This window comes from Eriocheir sinensis, chromosome 57, assembly GCF_024679095.1.
Source record: "Eriocheir sinensis breed Jianghai 21 chromosome 57, ASM2467909v1, whole genome shotgun sequence".
NCBI lineage: Eukaryota > Metazoa > Arthropoda > Malacostraca > Decapoda > Varunidae > Eriocheir > Eriocheir sinensis.
In genome coordinates this window covers 5,932,956-5,954,848 of record NC_066565.1, presented here as the reverse complement: position 1 = coordinate 5,954,848, position 21,893 = coordinate 5,932,956, and the positions used below count along the sequence as shown (strand labels likewise).

The window sequence follows — 21,893 nt, the reverse complement described above, 5'->3', positions numbered from 1 at the left end:
GCAGCTGCCCGAGCACAGGAGTCCGCTCATGAGGCCAAGGAGTCCACTGCGAGGGCCAAGGAGTCCGCTGCGAGGGCCAAGGAGGCAGCTATGCGGGCCAAGGAACAGGCTGCCTAGGAGAAAATTGAGGCCATGATGCTTATAGCTAGTTACTATAAATTTAAACTTGAAAATTATTAAACATAGAAGCAAATAATAATACTGTTATTTCTAACATTATTAAACTATTATAAGCTAAGTACTCATATGTATTGTAATTTGTACTTATACTGACACTGCTTTTTATTGCATAGTTTCTGACTATACAATTAGAATTTTTACTGTGGAAAGATATACTATGGTGAAGCTTTCTAGTCTCCTTTTAGAAAACAATCATAAGAAGGTCATCAGAAATTGTGGTTAGGAGATGAGAGACTATGCTAATGGAATTTAAATTTATCATAATGCATTAAAAGGTAGGAAACATTACCAAGGTAGGTACACGAGGCCCTGTTGGAGGACGTTCCATCAGTCCTCATTGCTGAGAAGAGAAATGATGACATTAAGAGAAATGTATAAAATCAATGTGAAGCAAGTATACTTATTTATCTATTTTATCGATCATATCTATTTTCCATCTCTCACCTGTTCACCCATCCGTCCCACTCCCCACTACCACCTTCATCTCATTAGTGATCTTCCAATAAGTAATTAATTAAATTAGAACATAATACCAGTTTCTCTTGCAAAGATTCAACTTACTTGAAATGCAAGGTGCAGAATGCATCCCGATAGGCACGACCCTCATTACGGTGACCACCGGGCGCATTGGCAGGTTCTTCTGCAGCATCATTTAATGGCACTGGGACTTGTGCCTCTGCACCCATTGGTTGCTCGTCATCCAGAGGAAGAGGAAGATTCCTATCCTTGCAAATATTGTGCAGCATTCCACACACATGAATGATTTTGCACACCTTGAGGGGGGCCTCAATCGTACCTCACCATGCAAAACATGAAATCGGCGTTTGAGTTGTCCAATTCCACGTTCAACAATACTGCGTGTAATTTTGTGAGACCTGGATGAATAACAATGGTAATTAATTGTAATTAATTGTTGTACGTTGTTGTCCTAGTGGTAATCTTGTTGAGTTAGTCTACACTTCATAGCCTAATCACTAAAAACCCTTAAATAGACAGAAATCTACCAGGAAAAAATAGTTTCGTCCTCACAAATGAGAAGCAGCAGCGGCACACACTCACAGTACACGCAGCCATAGGAATTTCCTACTGGAAACGAAACTAAAGATCATTAAGCCCTTGGATCGTAACCTAGCCACTCGATAGTAACCTCGCCACTCGATAGTAACCTAGCCACCGATAGTAACCTAGCCACTCAATAGTAACCTAGCCACCGATAGTAACCTAGCCACTCGATAGTAACCTAGCCACTCAATAGTAACCTAGCCACTCGATAGTAACCTAGCCACTTTCGATAGTAAACAGCCAGTCGATCGTAACCTAGCCACTCGATAGTAACCTACATTGCCCCAAGTAGATAAATCTTTAATAAATCACTGTCAGTTACCACCCAGACAATACACCTGAGGGTATGTTGCGGCTGCTCAATGGGCGTTTGCCCGAAATAGGTAAATCTTTAAAAATCACTGTCAACATGATAAATAATTTGCGGTGGGTATATATGGGGTTCAAATTGCTCAGGATGAAAAGCTCTATCAGATGAGAAGGGTAAGTAAAGCCATCTCGAGACTGGTGTACGAGTATAAAAATACCTAATGTTCATATGATGAGTTAGTGGTTATCAAAGTTTCAGCAAAAATATACAGGACAAAATTTGGGACTCAACTCTCAGTGGCCGATTCTCAGGCAAATAGTAATTTAACTTTGAGCACAGGTTAAGGTTTTTAATGCATAGGGCGTTGAGTCAGATTTAGTACTAAATACACCCCATTCCCAGTGTTAGTTCTTACCAGTCTCACTGACTAAACTACTTATAAACGTTATATCAAAGTCCTAAACCAAAGTAACCTTGATTTCACCTCCTGCCAGAAAAATATTTAAATGTTTTAGTGCATGTTATATATATATATATATATATATATATATATATATATATAGATATATATAGATATATATATATATATATATATATATATATATATATATATATATATATATATATATATAACTTATGTTATGTTACCAATACTATCTTTCCGAAATGAAACTTAATCCAACCTAACCAAACTTAACCTAACTACTACTAATACTGTCTACTACTACTACTAATACCACTGCTGCTGCTGCTGCTACTGCTATCAATAATAATAATAATAATAAGACAATGTATTTACCTATTATATCGTGACTGAGGTCCAGGCAGTGGACGCAGATAAGGTGTAAGGAGCCATGTCTTGCAGGGGTACCCACTGTCTCCAAGCAAGTGACTTCCTGCTGGCACATATCCTCCGTCAAACAATCTTGACAATCCACTGCTGTTCAAGATACGTGCATCATGCACTGACCCTGGCCACTTGGCAAGAATGTCCAATATTCGATAATTGGCATCAAATACAACTTGGACATTCATGCTGTGATACCCCTTCCGGTTCACATACACTTCTTCTTGATCCCTCGGTGCCACAATTCGGATGTGTGTGCCATCAATGGCACCTACGATGTTAGGGAAATTGGCTATAGCAAAGAATTCTGCTTTCTTTCGGTCAGCGCTGTCTTGGGTGACAGGAAAAGTTATGAACCTCTTGAGGACATTAACATCTGCAAGGGCGTCTATAGTTTTACTGATGGCTCTGCTGATGCAGGACTGTGAGGGGCCAAGGTCATCACTGCTACATTGTTGCATTTTGCCAGTAGCAAGATATCTTAAGGTTATGAGAACCTTCAACTCCGGGGTGAGCGGGTTAGACCTGTTGGTATCACTCTTCAGCGCTGCCCTTACAAGGTTGGTAACAAATAATATACCTTCCCGGTCTAACCTGTACCTCTTGATGAGCTCAGCATCATTAAGTTCATTTAGAACGTCCTTTCTAAGGTAATTATTCCCTGGCTGATGTGGTTGTTGCTCTTGTGGCGCTGCCATCTTGATTGTTTACGTTCAAATCCATCGTCCTTAAGGGCTGGTAAGACAGGGTCCAGCCTGTTTTACCGCTAAGCACGATGTTAGGGCCGTCGAAAAATTTTATGTACGACGTCAGGCAAGTTAGGCACGATAGCCGCCATTTTATTTTGCTATGGACGACGGCATCGGCCTAAGACACTTTCGTGGATACCGGCCCTGAAACCCAGTTCCAGGTTGACCCTGGGCTCATAGAGTCTATGCCGTTCTGTACTGTGTCTCACTGACATGGTGGTGTCCAAATGAAAATCCTGTAGAATATTTCTCAAATATCCAGGTTTACCAAGTCGCGTTGCTTGATAAGTCGAGACATATTTTGTAGACTATTCGTGCCTTAATGGGTAGCCAATGCAAGTCTATAAGTGCAGGCGTTATTCTCTCACGGGGGGGCAGACCCCTTGCAGCTCTGTTCATAACCAGTTGTAATTTCTTCAGCAGATATTTGGGAAGGCCATAATAAAGTGAGTTACATTAATCCAGCTTACTAGTTACATGATTATATATAAGCATCTTCATAGTCTTATCATCCAGGTGTTTCTTGACAAATGCAATATTTCTCAGATGGTAGCCTGCCGTTCTCACCACCTGATTGATCTGTTCTTTGAATGATAGAGTGCAGTCAAGTATCACACCCAAATCTTTGACTGACTTTTTTACAGTCATAGTGTCATCTTTTATCCGAAGAGTGGTCCCGTGGTGGAGTCTCGTGGCCATAGTATTAGACTTCCCCATTCCCATCCCATCCCCATCCCTTACCCGTGACCATAAACCGTAGTGTAAAGCGTCCCCATGTGGTTGGGGTTGTTTTACGCTACTCCGTGAGGGTGCAGATGGGGTGGGAAAAGTGTTGACTCAGCGGGGTAGGGAGCAGGACATCTTCGGCTTTTCCTTCGTATATTTCATGAGTAAATAGTGTTCTATTTGTTATTATAGAAGGACATATATTGAAAAGTATCAGAATATTTGTATGACTGATATTATATCGCAAACTTTGCTAAAGTTAATATATATTTTTTAGTTTGTAAAGACTCTGGTGTTTCCATTTGATTGTAAACGTACAGTTGTTCCTGAAGATTCATTTATAATTGTCCCCAAGAATGGCAAAAGATGGCAGATTGATAACTAAATATGGCATTATTATGAGAATACTTAACATATACCATAAAAAATAGCTTTTCTTGGCGACCACCTTGATTTAAGACAAAAATGCCATAAATGACACGACCTGGCAACCCCAGTGTGGCTGGCCAGGTGTGTGACGGTTCATGGATACCAACCAGGTCTCATAAATTAACTTACCCGCGCTACCTGTTATTTACATGTAGATCAACAACGCTATTAATGGCGTAAAACTCAAATGTAGACAAGTAAATTCAGACTGCACCAAATTTTTCTTCACCAACGTTGTAGTGCGAGAATGGAACAAGCTCCCACCGTCAGTGGTCCAGTGTAACACGAATGACTCCTTCAAAAACAAGCTCGACCATCACTTCCATCAACTTAATATCAACTAGAGTTGAAATGCATCGTTTTGGAGTCTTCTGATTAATGTAGAATCACTTAGGTTTAAGGACAGACCACCTAGTCTGGACCATGGGGTCTGTGTGGTCTGATTTTCTATGTAAATCTATGTAAATTTAAACATTAGATGAGAAAGAAAACTGCTATAAATAGTACTATTGGACCATGTACTAATGTAAACTGATGAATATTAGATTACCGCTAACTCCCTAATAAAATAAATGATAATAGCATAATATAAATTATATAAATGATAAATCTTACCTAGTATTTCCTCCTTTTAAAGGGCCTTAAACAGTTGTCGGAGCTGTCACTGTCACACTGTTCGTCGTGTGATGAATCCGATTCTGAGGCGAATATAGGATTCCCTTCGTTACTTTCACAATTATCACTGAAAAAGTCAGTGTTTTCCTCACTATATTATCGATATAGTATTCGCTATGATCCTCACTGTCATCATTCCTCAAAGATTTATCCCCTAGTACCACTAGGGGAATCGGGCCCTTGTCCTAAGACGGCCCGTTAAGAGTGCAAAAATGCTCCCTCCCTGCGCGGGGGAGCACAGGCTAAGCCTATTGGCGGCCCGTAGCAGGATGCAGACAGACCGACTCTATCGGCGATCGAAATCTAGCCGACCGAGTCGGTCTGTCGACGAGGACTGGCGTGTCTCTGTCTGTCATCATTCTCTGAGTCAGTCTCTTGTGTTTCTGAATTTATAATATTTAGCGGCTGTACATCCTCTGTATGGAAAAGCTCTTCACTTGGTCCCTTATTTATTTGATTTTCGTCTTCACTACTCTTCACTAGTGTGTAATAAACTGAGAGCTATATAACACCACCTCAACACATAAACACCACCATGACACCAGTTGAAAGTCAGTCGATCTACCATTCTAACACGTCTTCTTTTAAAAACTAGAAAACGGACGACGATTTAACCAACTTTTACAAATATGTACGTCCATTAAATTTGCAGCTATTACTTACTTGTGACAAATACTGTTGTGCTGGAAGCTTCCCCCGGCGACCATAGGCCTCTAGAAGGCTCCCGGAGAAACGAGCAAAGGGGCGGGGATAAAGGCGAGCCGTCCGCGCCCCACGGGGCGCGGCCAGGCGCCAGGCGGGAAGTGTTGCCAACTCGCATATATTTTTGCTACATGTTCTTGTATGATCTGAAATATACTGTAATATTCTAGACTGTACTGTTCTGGATATATATAGGAGAAGAGGGCGAGAGAGGGCCAGTCCCAGTGATAGTAAGCTAGTGGTAAGTGAAGAGTCAGAGTGAAGTGTACTACTAAGGAAGAACATTAAACTACAGAAACTGTGCAAAGTGTTTACATATCTCCCTCCCACGGAGTCTCCTGACGGTGACACGGAACCCAAGTAACACGTCCGGCATAACACTGGTGTCAGGAGTGTAGGCATTTGTTTTTCGCCATGGAGACTCGTTCCCAAGCTGCCCAGAGGGACGACATGTTGACTGAACTTTTGGAAGCCTTGAGACTACAGGGGGAGAAACAAGAAAGAGCACTCCAAGAACTCAAAGAACAACAAGAAAAAGCACAGCAACAACAAGAAAAAGCACACCAAGAACTCAAAGAACAACAAGAAAGAGCACAGCAACAACAAGAAGGAACACTCCAAGAACTCAAGGAACAACAAGAAAAAGCACACCAAGAACTCAAAGAACAACAAGAAAGAGCACAGCAACAACAAGAAGGAACACTCCAAGAACTCAAAGAACAACAAGAAAGAGCACAGCAACAACAAGAAGGAACACTCCAAGAACTCAAAGAACAGCTAGAAGATCGCTTCACGGGATTACAGCTACAGCTAAAAAGTACAAGATTGAAGTGAATCAGTGCGTATAGAAATTAATGATGTGAACACGAACTTGGGACAACGCCTGATAGAATTGGATAAATAACACAAAAATCTTCAACAAAAGTTGGAGGTGGTACGGAGACGACACACAAAGAAATACTAGAAGTAAGTGACAGAGTGAAGGCCCTTGAAGACTGCTTGGCTGGAAACGGACAGCCAGTGCCTGCAGGGGCTAGTTGTACCCAAGATGCTTCTCCTACGCAAGTCCGGGGTAGTTTGAGCCCTGTTTCGCCTGAGTTTATCCCCGCAAGAAGTTCCGCCAGCCCCATGGGTCTGCTGGGTTCGCCTGTTAGAAAGAAGCCTCAGGAGTTTGATGGCAAGGTCTCCTGGGAGGCTTACCGCGCTCAGTTTGAGCTGTTGGCAGCTCGGAACGGATGGGATGACCAAGAGTGCGCGGTACAGCTGGCCACTAGCCTGAAAGGGGCGGCGCTGGAGGTCCTTGCTCAGCTCGACAATGCGACAAAGGGCAGCTACAGCGGGCTGGCACAGGCGCTGGAGCAACGATATGGGACCAAGCACCAGAGCGAGCTCTTCAGGGTTAGGTTCAGAACCCGCAACAGGAGGCGCGGCGAGTCTCTCCAGGAACTCGCTCAGGACCTTGAGAGCATGGCGCACAAGGCATACCCAGGTGCCACCCTGACCTGCTGACGGTTTTGCTGCGTGATCAATTCATCGATGCCCTGGACAGCCCTCAGCTGAAGATACAAGTGAACCAAGCTAAGCCAACATCAATGCAGGAAGCTCTGGCACGTGCCATGGAGTTTGAGTCCTTTGTTAGGTCTAGCTTATCAAGCTTCAGGGACGACTCGACTTCTGGCTTTAGGGCACGAAAGGGCGCTGTCAGCGACACAGACAGGTTCCAAGGAACGTGCTGGTACTGCGAGAAGGTTGGGCACAAGGAGAACGAATGCTATAAGAGGAAGAAGGAATATGAAGGTGCCGCTAAGAAGAAGCCCAGGGAAGGACCCAAGTGCTGGACCTGTGGAGAAAAGGGGCACTGGAAGAATGAGTGTCGGAAAAATGTGCCCCCAACGAGGGACCACCACTCGGGAAACTAAGAAGGACTGGTTCACGGGGGCAACGACCAGTCTGTCCTGTACATGCCCCGAAGATATCAGTGTGCAGGAGAACCACCATGACAAGCTGCCAAGTGGAGGGCAAGGTTGACGGAGTGTTGTGGCCTGTGGTCGTCGACACAGGCTCGGAACGCACATTGGTGCGGCATGACGTGGTGAGTCATCGTCGGCTTCCTAAGACGCCGCATCGACTGTGCGGAGTCACAGGACACTACGCAGAGCTCAGAGGCCCAGTGGACGTGAAGTTTGAGCTCGGAGGAAAGGAAGAGTTCCTCTCTGTGTACGTGGCCGACATGGATGACCCCTGCATCCTAGGTATGGATTATCTTGTCTCCCACAGGTGCGAGCTGGACTTCCGCGCTAAGCAGCTGACTGTAGGAGGAAGGAGGGTGCCACTGACGACTGTGAACAAGGAAGACCTGCCAGTGACGGTCAAGTGCACCACCATTATTCCTCCGAGGTCGGAGATGCTGTTACCCTGTAAAATTACGGGGACCCCCCCCCGGCTAGCCTGTGTGTGGTAGAGTGGAAGTCGATGCCCGGTAGAAAACGGGGTGATTGTAGGAAGTACTTTGGTAGACCCTGCTGCAGCGGAAGTGCCTGTCGTCGTGGCCAATGTCTCCTTCAGCCCAAAGAAAATAAAACAAGGGACCATGGTGGGATTGTGCCAAGAGATCGACCAGAAACCAAGAACCTGTGTCTGCAGGAGAACCCTGACGAAGCCCCAGGAGGAGCTGCCTGACTACCTGCGCGATCTGTTTGACAGGAGCTCCAAGTGTCTAGAGGAACCCCAAGTGGAACAGCTCAGGGAGCTTCTCGTGAGAAATGCAGATGTGTTTTCCACAGGAGACCTGGACTTGGGGTGTACGGACCTGGTAGAGCACCACATCGACACAGGTAGCCACCGCCCAGTGAAGCAAGCTCCTCGAAGGATGGCACCAGCCCGTCGCAAGGAGATGGATGAGGTAATGGATGACCTCCGGCAACAAGGGTTAATCGAGCGGTCCAGCAGCCCGTGGGCGTCTGCTGTAGTGCTCGTCAGGAAAAAGGACGGTTCCCTCAGGTGCTGCGTGGACTACCGAGCCCTCAACGATCTCACCATCAAGGATTCATACCCACTCCCACGGATCGACGACACGCTCGACGCCTTGGTGGGCTCAAGTGGTTTTCAACACTGGATATGAAGTCTGGGTATCACCAAGTCAAAATGGCGGAGCAGGACAAAGAAAACAGCCTTCTCCTACGGTCAAGGCCTGTGGCAGTTTAAGGTCATGCCCTTTGGCCTGTGCAACGCGCCGGCCACGTTCGAGCGGCTGATGGAGAGGGTGCTGGAGGGACTTCACTGGAAGACGGCACTCATCTACCTCGACGACGTGATTGTCTTTGGCCAGACCTTCGAGCAGGAGATGAAAAGGCTATCAGAGGTTTTCGCCCGGTTTAGAGCTGCACACCTTAAGCTCAGCCCGAAGAAATGCTGTCTGTTCCAAAAGGAAGTCCAATACTTGGGACACATCGTGAGCGAGGCTGGAGTACGCACCGATCCTGAGAAGGTGGCTGCGGTAAGGGACTGGCCGACACCCACCAACGTGAAGGAGCTGCGGAGCTTCCTCGGGTTGTGCTCATACTACCGCAGGTTTGTGAAAGGCTTCGCTACGATTGCTGCACCACTGCACCTCCTGACGAAGAAGGGGCGCAAGTTTGAGTGGACAGCGGAAACTCAGGTTGCCTTTGAGAAGCTCAAGGAGGCCCTCATCAGCTCGCCCGTACTCACCTACCCAGACCCCTCTAAGCCTTTTATACTGGATTGTGATGCCAGTGATGAGGGGATTGGTGGAGTGCTGTCCCAGGCATGTGCCGACATGGAACGGGTTGTGGCCTACTTCAGCAAGAAGCTCACTCCAGCCGAGAAAAACTATTGCGTGACCCGGAAAGAACTCCTGGCAGTAGTCAAGAGCCTTGACTTTTTCCATGCTTACTTGTACGGTGCAACTTTCACCATCCGCACGGATCACGCTGCATTGCGGTGGCTGAAGTCACTGAAAAACCCTGAGGGCCAGCTTGCTCGCTGGATAGGTAAACTAGAGCAGCATCACTATACTATTGTGCACCGATCTGGACTAACACACGGTAACGCGGACAGCTTGAGCCGGCGCCCCTGCCTACCTGAGTGTCAACATTGCCTCCAGAGGGAAAGCGTCCAGAATATGTGCCGCCGCACTACAGTGGAACAGACAGCGGAGGTGCCATGGGAAGACTTGGGAAAACTGCAGCGGGAGGACCGAGATCTGAGACCAATTATGGAGTGGCTGAGTCAGTCGTCAACGCGACCTGGGTGGGAAGTCATCTCGAGAAAGCCCTACCACCAAGAATTACTGGACTCAGTGGGACACTCTTCGGATAGACGACGGGGTGTTGCAGCGACGCTGGGTCTCTCATGATGGTCTTGACCACTACTGGTCCACGGTGTTACCTGTGAAGTCCCGGGAAGGCGTCTTGAAAGAAATGCATGACAGCATCACCAGCGGACACCTAGGGGTAAAGAAGACACTGAGTCGCCTGCGCCAAAGGTTCTACTGGGTTGGCATGAGGAAGGACGTGGAAGAATGGTGTCACGCGTGTGAGGTGTGCTGTGCAAAGAAGGGCCCCAAGAAGCGTCACCGTGCCCCACTGCAACTATACCAGGTTGGAGCCCCCATGGAACGGGTGGCAGTGGATATAGCAGGACCCTTGCCTCTGACGACGAACGGAAATAGGTACATCTGTGTCACAATGGATTACTTCACCAAGTGGCCGGAAGCCTACGCCATCCCTGACCAGGAAGCCACTACCATCGCCAAGGTTTTGGTGGAGGAGTTCTTCTGTCGCTTCGGTGTGCCTAACGAGCTCCATTCCGACCAGGGAAGGAACTTTGAGTCAACAGTCCTTGCTGAGTGCTGCAAGCTTCTGGGTATCAAGAAGACCCGGACCACCCCTCTGCACCCACAGTCAGATGGAATGGTGGAGAGGTTTAATTGGACGCTGGGCCAGGAGTTGGCCAAGCAGTGCAACAATGATCAGTCTTCATGGGATCAGAAGCTGCCTGCGCTTCTCATGGCCTACAGGTCTGCCGCCCACGAGACTACGGGGTATTCACCGGCAAAGCTGATGTTTGGACGTGAGCTGCGATTGCCGGTGGACCTACTGACAGGAAGGCCTCCTGGGGAAAGCCTTCCAAGGGACGCCTCCAGTTTTGCCCGTCAACTAGAGGAACGGCTGGAAGAGGTGCACCATCAAGTCCGAGGTGCCTTGAAGTTCTCCGGGGAGGCCATGAAGCGCGGTTACAATATGAGGGCAAGCCACGTTGACTTCAAGGAAGGAGACCGAGTCTGGCTTTACAACCCGCAGAGGAAGAAAGGACAGTCTCCGAAGTTACAGAGCCCTGGGAAGGCCCTTACACTGTGCTAGAACGCCTCTCCGACGTGACTTACCGAATCCGAAAGTTGTCCACGTCAACCGCCTATGGAGGTACCACGGTCCGGGAAACTACACCTGGAACAACTACAGACACCCAGCAGCCGACGAAAACGCAAGGGACGTCCAGGACCGAGAGGAGGTCGACGACGACGTAGGCCTCCTGGCCCTTTCAGCCGAGGAGATAACCTCCCGGCTTCGGCAGATGTTCCAGGGACACCCCAAGAAGCGGACGACGACGAGGCGCACCAGGAGACAGACGCGCAGGAGGCAACGAACAGAAGACAGAGACAACGCAGGCGTCCACAGCGATACGACGATTATTATGTTTTTGATTAATTCTCTTATGTTTGTACATAGTTAAGTGTGTGATCGGGACGATCACAATTAAGAGGGGGGGATAGTGTTGTGCTGGAAGCTTCCCCCGGCGACCATAGGCCTCTAGAAGGCTCCCGGAGAAACGAGCAAAAGGGGCGGGGATAAGGCAGGCCGTCCGCGCCCACGGGCGCGGCCAGGCGCCAGGCGGGAAGTGTTGCCAACTCGCATATATTTTTGCTACATGTTCTTGTATGATCTGAAATATACTGTAATATTCTAGACTGTACTGTTCTGGATATATATAGGAGAAGAGGGCGAGAGAGGGCCAGTCCCAGTGATAGTAAGCTAGTGGTAAGTGAAGAGTCAGAGTGAAGTGTACTACTAAGGAAGAACATTAAACTACAGAAACTGTGCAAAGTGTTTACATATCTCCCTCCCACGGAGTCTCCTGACGGTGACACGGAACCCAAGTAACACGTCCGGCATAACAATACTATCACTAACACTAAAGTAGAAAGCTCTAAAGTTTATATTTCTTACCTTTATGAAGCCTTACTCCAGTGAAGAATATAGCTAAAGTGGTCGAAGGAATGATTTCCGTAGCTGACGATACCTCGTCTAGGAAAATGAGGTCATTTTTGCTGATTATCAGGAAAATATGGCACATTCATGTAGCTGCATATATCTATAATATTGTGGGAAAATCATAAGAACTAATATTCTTAATAAAAAAAATATTTAGCATTTATAAAGAAATGAAGAGGAAACGGAATTTTTTTTTCCGTAGATGACGTCATGTCCGTAGAGCGTCGTCTCAGTGCTGCCACTCCTTGGATTTTTCTACTAGATCTTGGTTTTTCTGCTCCAAGCTTGGAGTCTTGGATTTTTTTCAGTTAAATTCAGGAAATCTTGGTTTTTTGGTCATGGCAATGAAATTCATGTATTTTTCCCCATTTCCTCCAGTATCAGATATTTAATGAAATAAAATACGTATACATAGTGATAATAATAGGAAAAAAACAATATTTATGTAAATAACATTACATATTTTCGTCAGTGTAAATTATAAATGTACTATATTGTCGACTGAAGTCGTTGGGTTTGAGATTCGGACACCTCTGCTGAGAAAAACGGAGTCAGACCTGACTAAACTGTTTCCGTAGGATTGTTCGAATATTATGTTAGACAAATTTTCCCAACTGATTTGCCGTTCCTGTTCTTTTATGTAATTATCTCGTTCATCGTCACGTTACTCACGTAACTCATGTGTAACTCGTCAGAATAACAGTGCGCAGCGTTTTGGCCTTCTTGTTTTACACGAACCATACTTGTCAGAATACGGGCGCGAAACATCGCTTTGTCATACTACACGTACCATTCTCGTCAGAATACAGGCGCCGCATTGTCTGCGTCGGCTGGTTCGTCAGTGTCTGTCAGTCTGGTGTGGGTGGTGTGCTAACGGCTAACAGGCCATCGCTAGACAGGGGGTATCTTGTTATGACTGGAAGCCATCAAAAGTACTGCTTAGCGACTTGAAAACTGGAAAATGCCATCAGCGCTACAAGGATATGTGCTCAAAAGTGGAAATGGCAATTCTGCATTCACCTGACCCTGATGATGACGACAGTGATGAGGAACCCCCACTTCAGGTGTATGCATATTAAGGTAAGAAAGAGTTTGTATTTTGAGTTTTAATATATAAACGGCCATCTTGGGTTTTTTTAGTTCATCTTGGAGTATTTTACCGATGATTCTTGGTTTTTTTATAAAATCAAGAGTGGCAGCACTGCGTCGTCTGCTTCCGTTTAGCAGACGAATTTCCGCCAAACGGCAGCCCTGGCTAAGGGCCGCTTTCACAGTCACTTAGTTTGTTTTGATCGTTACCAATGGCGGCGATTAACGCTATAGTTTTCCACGTGAAACTGGTCTATAGGGTAGTGGCGGCTGCAGAGGAAGCGAGAGGTGTTGAGAGTGTGGCAAGGTGCGTGGCTAGGCTAACCCTGCAGCCGCCACTACCCCATCGGCCAGTTTTACGTGGAAATACTATAGCGACGATAACCACCATTGGTAACGATCAAAACAAACGAAATGACTGTGAAAGCGGCCCTAAGTGGGTTATGGGAGGCTCGTTCATCAGGCAAAGTCGCCGCACTACAATTCATCTACCAATTGATCTTTCAGGGGCAGAAAGTAATTAAAGCATTAAATAACTGTGCGCTTAACAACAACTTTGACAAATAATTAGGTTCCCATCCGCGGATGTGCGAGTAAGGCAAGCTGCCATAATAGAATGAGCTAATCACACTGACGTGATATTCTTGGTGTAAATAAAAACCCACACTGGCAGACGATAGTTTTATTTATATAAGTGCCATATACAGGGTGTTCGTGAACGTCACCGTCAAACTTTGATGATCACTTGTATAGTTAAAAGTAAACTAATATTCTATATCCGTTTTGGTAAAAATGCTTAGTTACAAAGATACGTGAGCTTATAACCGTGAACGCACTTCTCGCCATAGGTTGGGCCTACCTATAGCATCTTCCATTTGACACAAAACCCGGAACCAGGTTCGGGGATAAACCCAGACCAATGTCCGGGTTTTCGCGCCGTAAATGGAACGCATTTAGGCGGCTATGTAAACAAATATTCCTCTTCTTCTTTTGACCTGTCCTCCTCCTCTCGGGCGTCTCTCCTGTTTATTCACACACTTTTCCTTTCAATTGTGCTGTGTAGCTTAATTTTTCTTCACTGCAATATACTATCACACTTTACTTTTCAGTTTGTTGCTGGAATAACTTACTGACATTGCTTATCCGTGCACTTAACCATTTGTGCCCTTTTTTCCCAGCACTGCATCTCCATCCAACACGTACCGTGCGATGGCCCCGTTGTCCTCCTCCAGCCTCTTAGCCCACTCCTCCCTGGTGCTACTAATAACTCCCCTCTCTGCCTCTCATAGTTGCTACATTCTACTATTAGGTGTTCCACCGATTCTTTCTCCCCTGTCCTACAGCTACAGTTCTGGTTTCACCCTTCCCTATTCCTGCCATTTAGCTGCGGGGTTCTCGTTCTTGCTTTAAACATCAGCTTGCTCCCCCAGTCTCCTACATGCCAGTCTACTCCCTCTAGCTTCTGTGTCTTGCTGTACCATCTTAATGTCGACTCTTTTACTCTAAAATTCATAGGCCCAGCCTAAGCAGATGGCACACCACCTGTTCATCTTCCCTTTTTTACAACAAAGAAGGCAGCTCAAGGGCACCAAAAAAGAAAACAATAATAAAAAAAGCCCACTACTCGCTGCTCCCAAAAAATAATTAAAAGAGGTGGCCGAAAGAAAGATCAATTTCGGGAGGTGTCCTGATACCCTATCAGGCTGATGGATAAATGGGTTTTCTGGGAAAGCAAACACTTTTAACTTAGACATTAGATACTTGCCTGTGTCCCAGGGTAATAGGTTCTCACTTGACACAGGCTTAAGGGCCAGAGACAAATAAGCGCTGATGAACAACACACTTGTGAGACCAACACTAGCATGTTGTTCCATGGTGTGGGATCCTTACACACACACAAACATTTATAAGTTAGCACTAATCAACACCAAGGTGGCTCGGTTCATTATAAACAATGAACTTGAACACCAGGCATCATAACACAGATCAAACAACAGATTAATATGTAACCTCTTCACATGTGCAGACAAGCACACACTTAAAATTCTGTACAAGATCACATACACTTACATTGACATTGACCCACACACATACTTACAGGACGCAAACAGTCAGCGTACTCGTAACACACTCAGCCAAAAATACCAAACATATCACACAAACACTGACACATGTACGGACTCATACTTTCCACGCACCACACGTGACTGGAACAGCCTCCCCCTACAGACTTTAGACTGTGGTACAATAGACTCATTCAGAAAACAAATACACACTCACTTGTCACAACACACCAAGACTAACTAGTAGTACACCTATTCATTTCCCTTCCCTACACACTCGGCACCCCAGTTCCCCCACCAGCCAACACAAATATCCGTGTTATGCACCTGTACTGGTGCCCTGTGCATTACTTGTCAAGATCAAGACAACACACAGCTTATCAAATGCCTCCAACCTTACCTAATGATAACACTGCTGAACTATAACTCTCTCATTCACTCAGCACAAATAGGATCATGAAAATCAAGATCAATTCTATCCTCCGGCATAAGAAAATAAAGCAAAACAACTGTACAAATGCATTTATTTAACTAATAAAAACATTGAGCACAATTATCAACAGGTACAAAAATTGGTTTTTTTTCTTATTACACAGATTAATCAAGAAAGAAACTGAATTTCAAGACATTGCTGGGTTCCCAGGTGTGATTGGGGACATTGATGGAACACGTTGACACGAAATTAAAAAATACACGAAACTATTAATAATGATTATCATAACTGGGTACATGTTAACTTTACAGTTTTGACTCACTCAAAGATCAGAAGAAACTAATAATGACACCTACAGAGTTTGTGACTTGAGCAAGTTGATAAATCCTGCCAGGAGGTACTCAGAATGAAAGGGGGCCCTGCATGGAGACTTGTCCAGAGGGACCCTCGGACTTGGTGTTGTAGGGTGGGTGAGGCGACACACACCCCAGCATATGCCACCTTTGATAGATGACTGTATATTGATAATCCAAATTGGATACTTTCTACGACAATTGAAATACTATTCATGGCTTCAAATTATACCTCGGCAACAAAAATATGATGGAATATAATTTTAAACAAAACTTGTCATTTAGGAAACTTAACCTATTTGGACCTATAGCTGCATTATTAGCTATCTTGTACTTATCTTGAACCCGCGACCAGCGTGACGGGAGAACCACGGTAAATCTCAAGAATTACCACTCCACCCCCTCCACCACCCCAGCCCCCCCTACCCCCCAAGACAAACCTGGGGACCTGTGGGGAACCGGAGTATTGGAGAGCCCATATCACTGAAAATGGCCTTCCAAAATTTCCTGGAAAAATCCTAAATCAGGAAAAATTCTCAAGTCTCGAAAGTAAGGAAAGTCCCTAATGCATACTCTTGTAGTCTATTCCAATATGACCTAGCATTCAATCTGTTGAAAAGTGTCAGGCATCTCATCAGATGGTGGGCATACTGCCCCCCTCCCCCTCCCCCCACCGCCGCCCTCCCAATCCGTCCCGCGGCGCATAAGTTTTGATGGGCCACGCCACATGTCAAATATATTTAAACTACTCCAACCGAACTTTACGACCTGCGCGCACTGCAAGGCAGGTATGAGGCTCAGTCTGTGTATAGAGGCGGTTGTGAAACAATAACAATGGACTTAGAAAATCCGAGCCACCTAACTCTATAATTAAAGAGGCTTGCCCCCCTGGCCCCTCCCCAAGGTAAAACGTATACGAAAATGCATTATAATAATAATTCTTTCACGTGCTAAATTAATACGAATATTGGTTTGGAGTGGTTATTCTTAAGTTTTGCCCGATTGATTACCATTTAAATATAATATTGAATTGTTACTGCTTCACTCATTGATAATCTAACCTAACTGGTATTTTTTGTGATATCAGTGACCCAAATAACACAAAGTCACTGAAACAAACGATTCATCTTTACATTATGCATAAATGGGGGTTACCAATGATGATGAAAATTAACTGGGTAGGTAATGATAAATAATAAGTCAACATGTATCGGCAATAAACCCGTCAGTCACTGTAAGGTAAAAGTAAAGTTGGGGGCATATGCTATAGCAGCGCGTGGCCTCGGTGCTCATCTCCGTCGCATTGGCCCTTGAGCCTGTGGTGGGAGGGAGCCCATTACCCCTGGACACAGCGCCAATTTGACACCCGGGTGGGTGCTATTCTATATAAAACACAGCCGTCGCGTTTCGCTCCCCTCCCTCGCCCGGCCACAAAACCCTTGCCCCGCCATACATATATGGCTCTCCACACATCTATTCATCCAACTGTTTTCGTTTAAAGCCACTACAGGCCTCTTGCTGGGCCCGAAATGAAAATTTCAACGCCCCGCCCACTGCACCACTTTTAACTTACTATTCATGGTTTTCGGCACATATCTATGGGTAAATATGTAACTGGCATAGAGTACCTACAATTCCGGATCACCAGGCACCACCTGGATGCAGTGGTTGTAGCAAAAAATACCCAAATATGCGAAATAAGGCATGCAAATGGCGGCGGCGGCGATAGTCTTGGTCCTGGCCTGGGTCTTGGGTCGAAAGTGATCTGGCTAACCCTGCTCGGCAGTAGGGTCCCTCCGGGTCACCCAGATCCTCTAAAATGGGTGCAGGCTGCGGCGTCAGCTGATCGGTTCCGCTAAATGGAACACGCCAGATCACGACCCAGAAACGGATTATGCTAAATGGAAGATGCTACTATACGAACACTGGCGCCTCGGGCCTCATGCTCTCTTCCTCTCACCCTCATCCAGTTGTTTTATATGTGCGCACTACCCATAGTTTAGGTTGAGTTATGAAAATACAGTTCATATTGTGGTCTTCAAGTAATAGAACGTTCTTTGAACTTTAATAACATGGCATTACAAACAACAAATGGCCATCACGTCAACGACCAACTGATTATACACTGCCATTTTCATATTAACCCTGAAACATTTTGAAACATTTATTCATTGGTTATGATTACATTGCAGGAGTTCTTACCATCAGCGTATACGTAAGAAAAGTAAACTGGTTATGATTACTAAAAAATAGCATTCTGTTACCCAATTTATTAACAAATAGCACTCAGTTCCCCAAACTATTTCGAGAATTAAGGGTTCACTGAGAAAATGATGTTAACAAGAAGTAAAAATCGGTGAAACCAGGGAAATTAAACCATGAAAACACTCGTGTAAATTAACGAAACAGCCTATAGTAAATACATACTGTGCATTACAGCAACTGTTCCACATGTCTCCCTCAAACTTCAATAACATAACTGGCATCAACGACTCAAAGACTGCCGCACTCGCTCAAATACTCCAGGTGTATTACGTACATGATGAAAAGCAGCCTAAATTAGTAGAAGTAGGTTCCTCCTCGGTGTCAACCGTCAACATCGATTTTAGATGGCCCCACAGGTAGAAATCTATGGGATTTAAATCAGGTGATCGTGCCGGCCAGGGAATGGGGCCGCAGCTTCCTATCCACCTGCCGGGAAACTTGGCGTCGACGTATTCCCGCACAATCATGCTGGAGTGTGCAGGTGTACCATTGTGCATGTACCATATGATGATCTGCGCTCTGCTAAAGGTACATCCTCTAGTAATAATGATAATTCTTGTTCTAAGAATTCACGGTACCCAGGGCCTGATAAGTGACCACGATACACATATGGACCTACAATGAAATCACTTAATTATTATGCCGCACCATACATTTGTGGAAAATCGATACTCCAGTACCCTCGTCGCCATAAGACATGAGGATTCTCTTCATCCCAAGCATGCATGTTAATGCATAATATGATCAGTAAGGTAACACAGAGAAGAATCATATCTTCAGTATTTATGCAGCAAACAGTTTGTTCAGCAGTAAAAGGACAGTGCTGCGTTTTAAGTTCAATATCGGGCATTGGTGAGGTAAGGCAGAATAAGCATCTGACTTCTATATAGGTTTGATCGTTATAAAGTAGGTACACAGCAAACTGACATAATGAATGATTACGGAGGCTCTAGTAAACTTTACTACTCGCACAGAGACAGTCATGCCCGAGAAGTCTTACCTGGTGAAAACTTGAGCGCAATCTTGGCCAGCTTGTTGCATATTCCTAATTAACGTTAGTTCGTGTCTAAATCATTGACCATATTTCTGTAATTCGAATTCTAGTCGATCGTATTGAATGAGTAACATCTGAACCACCCAACACCTTCAATAATACAGGTTGTGAACATTGTTACAAATGAATAACATTGTCTCGTGCTACGTCTGATTAGGAAGGTGCTACGTTTCTAATAAACACATCTTAATGACAACGTATCTTTGCATACATGCCTGAAATCAATTATAACATGTAAACAAACAATCCTGGAACCACTTCTTTGTTTAACTACTTATTGTAATGGTTAAGTAACATGTTGGGAAATTAGTGCTGTAATGGTTACTCTGTTGCGCTGCAATTCTTGATTGACGTTTATCTCACTAACTAAGCAATTTTACCAATATAGATATTGAACAATATAGATTAAATTTTAATTATACAAGTGATCCTCAGAGTTTGACGGTGACGCTCACTAACACCCCGTATATAGTTACCCCTCCGGTCCACGTTTCCCTCCCTCCCTCCCTCCCCTGCCACGCGGTCACTTCACGTCACAGGCGTGTGCAGAAGGATTAAATCGGTCTAACCCTGTCCTCTTTTTACCCTGGTACAGTCAACCAGCAGGTAAGATATATTTCGTCCGGTGTGGAAATGTACTTTGAAAAAAATGGTGCAGTGGGTTTGGGTCCAAAGTAGCGCGTTTGAGGAGCAGTTGGCATTGGCAACACTGCCGGGACAACAACACCGCCGCCTGGCTGGCCCTTGGTAACAGGACGGCCAACACAAAAAACAACACCTGATAACGACGACCACTTACGGGGCTCTAGAGGCTGTGGCCCCACAGCCTAACTAGCCCCATAAAACACCCAAGAAGAAGAAGAAGGTCCTCAATGGGGAGTCACTGCCCCTGCTGCTACAGGACCGTCGGGGAGACCGTTGAGCACCTCCTCCTGCTGCTGCTGCTGCTGCAGGACCGTCGAGGAGACCATTGAGCACATCCTGCTGCTGCAGGACCGTCGAAGAGACCATTGAGCACCTCCTCCTGTTGCTGCTGCTGCAGGACCGTCGAAGAGACCATTGAGCACCTCCTGCTGCTGCTGCTGCTGCAGGACCGTCAAGGAGACCATTGGGCACCTCCTGCTGCTGCTACACTGCCCCGCCTCCACTCCCAGCGAGTGCCGCCACGACACCAACTCCCTCCCTCCCTGGACGTGGCGGCCACCTTGGACCTGGCGGCGGCAGACGTCCACCCCTCACGGCAGGAAGAGCGCAGCTACCCGCCCCACCTGCGCCTTCCTCAGGAAGACGTGGCAGCCTGTGAGGCCCTCACAAGACGACACCAGGGCTCATGTGAGCGACTAGTGGCCGCGGCACATAATCTTGATGTCACAGGTGGCTTGAGATTTCTCCCCAGCCATAACAACAACAACAACAACACTGCCTAACAGCCCCCTAAAACACCCCAGAAGAAGAAGAAAGTCCACTGCCCAACAGCCCCCTAAAACACCCCAGAAGAAGAAGAAAGTCCACTGCCCAACAGCCCCCTAGAACACCCCAGAAGAAGAAGAAAGTCCACTGCCTAACAGCCCTTTAAAACACCACAGAAGGAGAAGAAAAAAGTCCACTGCCTAACAGCCCCCTAGAACAGTGTTCCCCAGAAAAAGAAGAAAGTCCACTGCCTAACAGCCCCCTAGAACACCCCAGAAGAAGAAAGTCCACTACCTAACAGCCCCCTAGAACACCCCAGAAGAAGAAAGTCCACTGCCTAACAGCCCCCTAGAACACCCCAGAAGAAGAAAGTCCACTGCCTAACAGCCCCCTAGAACACCCCAGAAGAAGAAAGTCCACTGCTTAACAACCCCCTAGAACACCCCAGAAGAAGAACAAAGTCTACTGCTTAACAACCCCCTAGAACACCCTAGAAGAAGAAGAAGCATGAGTACCCAGGACAAGCAGGAGCAGACTGCTGCAGGGGGCAGGAGGGTCAGTGGTCAGCAGATGAAGCAACTTGCTGCTGGCAACTCCAGCAACAAAGGAGAGAGGAAGTTTGTGTGTCTGGAGTGTGGAAAAGAATTTGCCTCAAGGCAAGGCTTCAGATATCACACCCTTACACACACTGGTGTGAAGAACTATGAATGTAAGGAATGTGTGAAAAAATTTATCCGGAAGGGTGACCTTGATAGACACACCCTTACACACACTGGTGTGAAGAACTATGAATGTAAGGAATGTGGGAAAAAATGCAGCCGGAAGAGTGACCTTGATACACACACCCTTACACACACTGATGTGAAGGACTATGAATGTAAGGAATGTGGGAAACAATTCAGGCAAAAGGGTAACCTTGATGCACACACCCTTACACACACTGGTGTGAAGAACTATGAATGTAAGGAATGTGGGAAAAAATTCAACCAGAAGAGTAACCTTTATAGACACACCCTTACACACACTGGTGTGAAGAACTATGAATGTAAGGAATGTGGGAAAAAATTCATCCGGAAGAGTCACCTTGATGAACACACCCTTACACACACTGGTGTGAAGAACTATGAATGTAAGGAATGTAGGAAAAAGTTCATCCGGAAGAGTGACCTTGATACACACACCCTTACACACACTGGTGTAAAGAGTCATGAGTGTGAAGAGTGCGGGAAGAGGTTCAGTGTGAAGTCAACACTCAA

General features: G+C 45.9%; 1 protein-coding gene across 1 annotated transcript; it reads right to left on the bottom strand.

Moving 5' to 3' along the window:
- Window positions 1–19: 19 nt before the first annotated feature.
- Window positions 20–5,627, bottom strand: LOC126984727 (putative nuclease HARBI1). The gene is made up of 4 exons (XM_050838733.1): window positions 2,352–5,627; window positions 742–1,055; window positions 470–520; window positions 20–109 (listed from the first exon to the last, which is right to left on the bottom strand). Exons 1-2 carry the CDS (start codon window positions 3,095–3,097, stop codon window positions 833–835), a joined length of 969 nt encoding a protein of 322 aa, XP_050694690.1. The 5' UTR covers window positions 3,098–5,627; the 3' UTR covers window positions 20–109; window positions 470–520; window positions 742–832.
- Window positions 5,628–21,893: the final 16,266 nt, after the last annotated feature.

Coding starts and splice junctions, on each gene's coding strand:
- LOC126984727 (XM_050838733.1), bottom strand. CDS start 3,097: ATGGCAGCGCCACAAGAGCAACAACCACATCAGCCAGGGAATAATTAC. Junction 1,056..2,351: donor CCTCAGTCACGATATAATAG/GTAAATACATTG, acceptor TTATTCATCCAG/GTCTCACAAAATTACACGCA.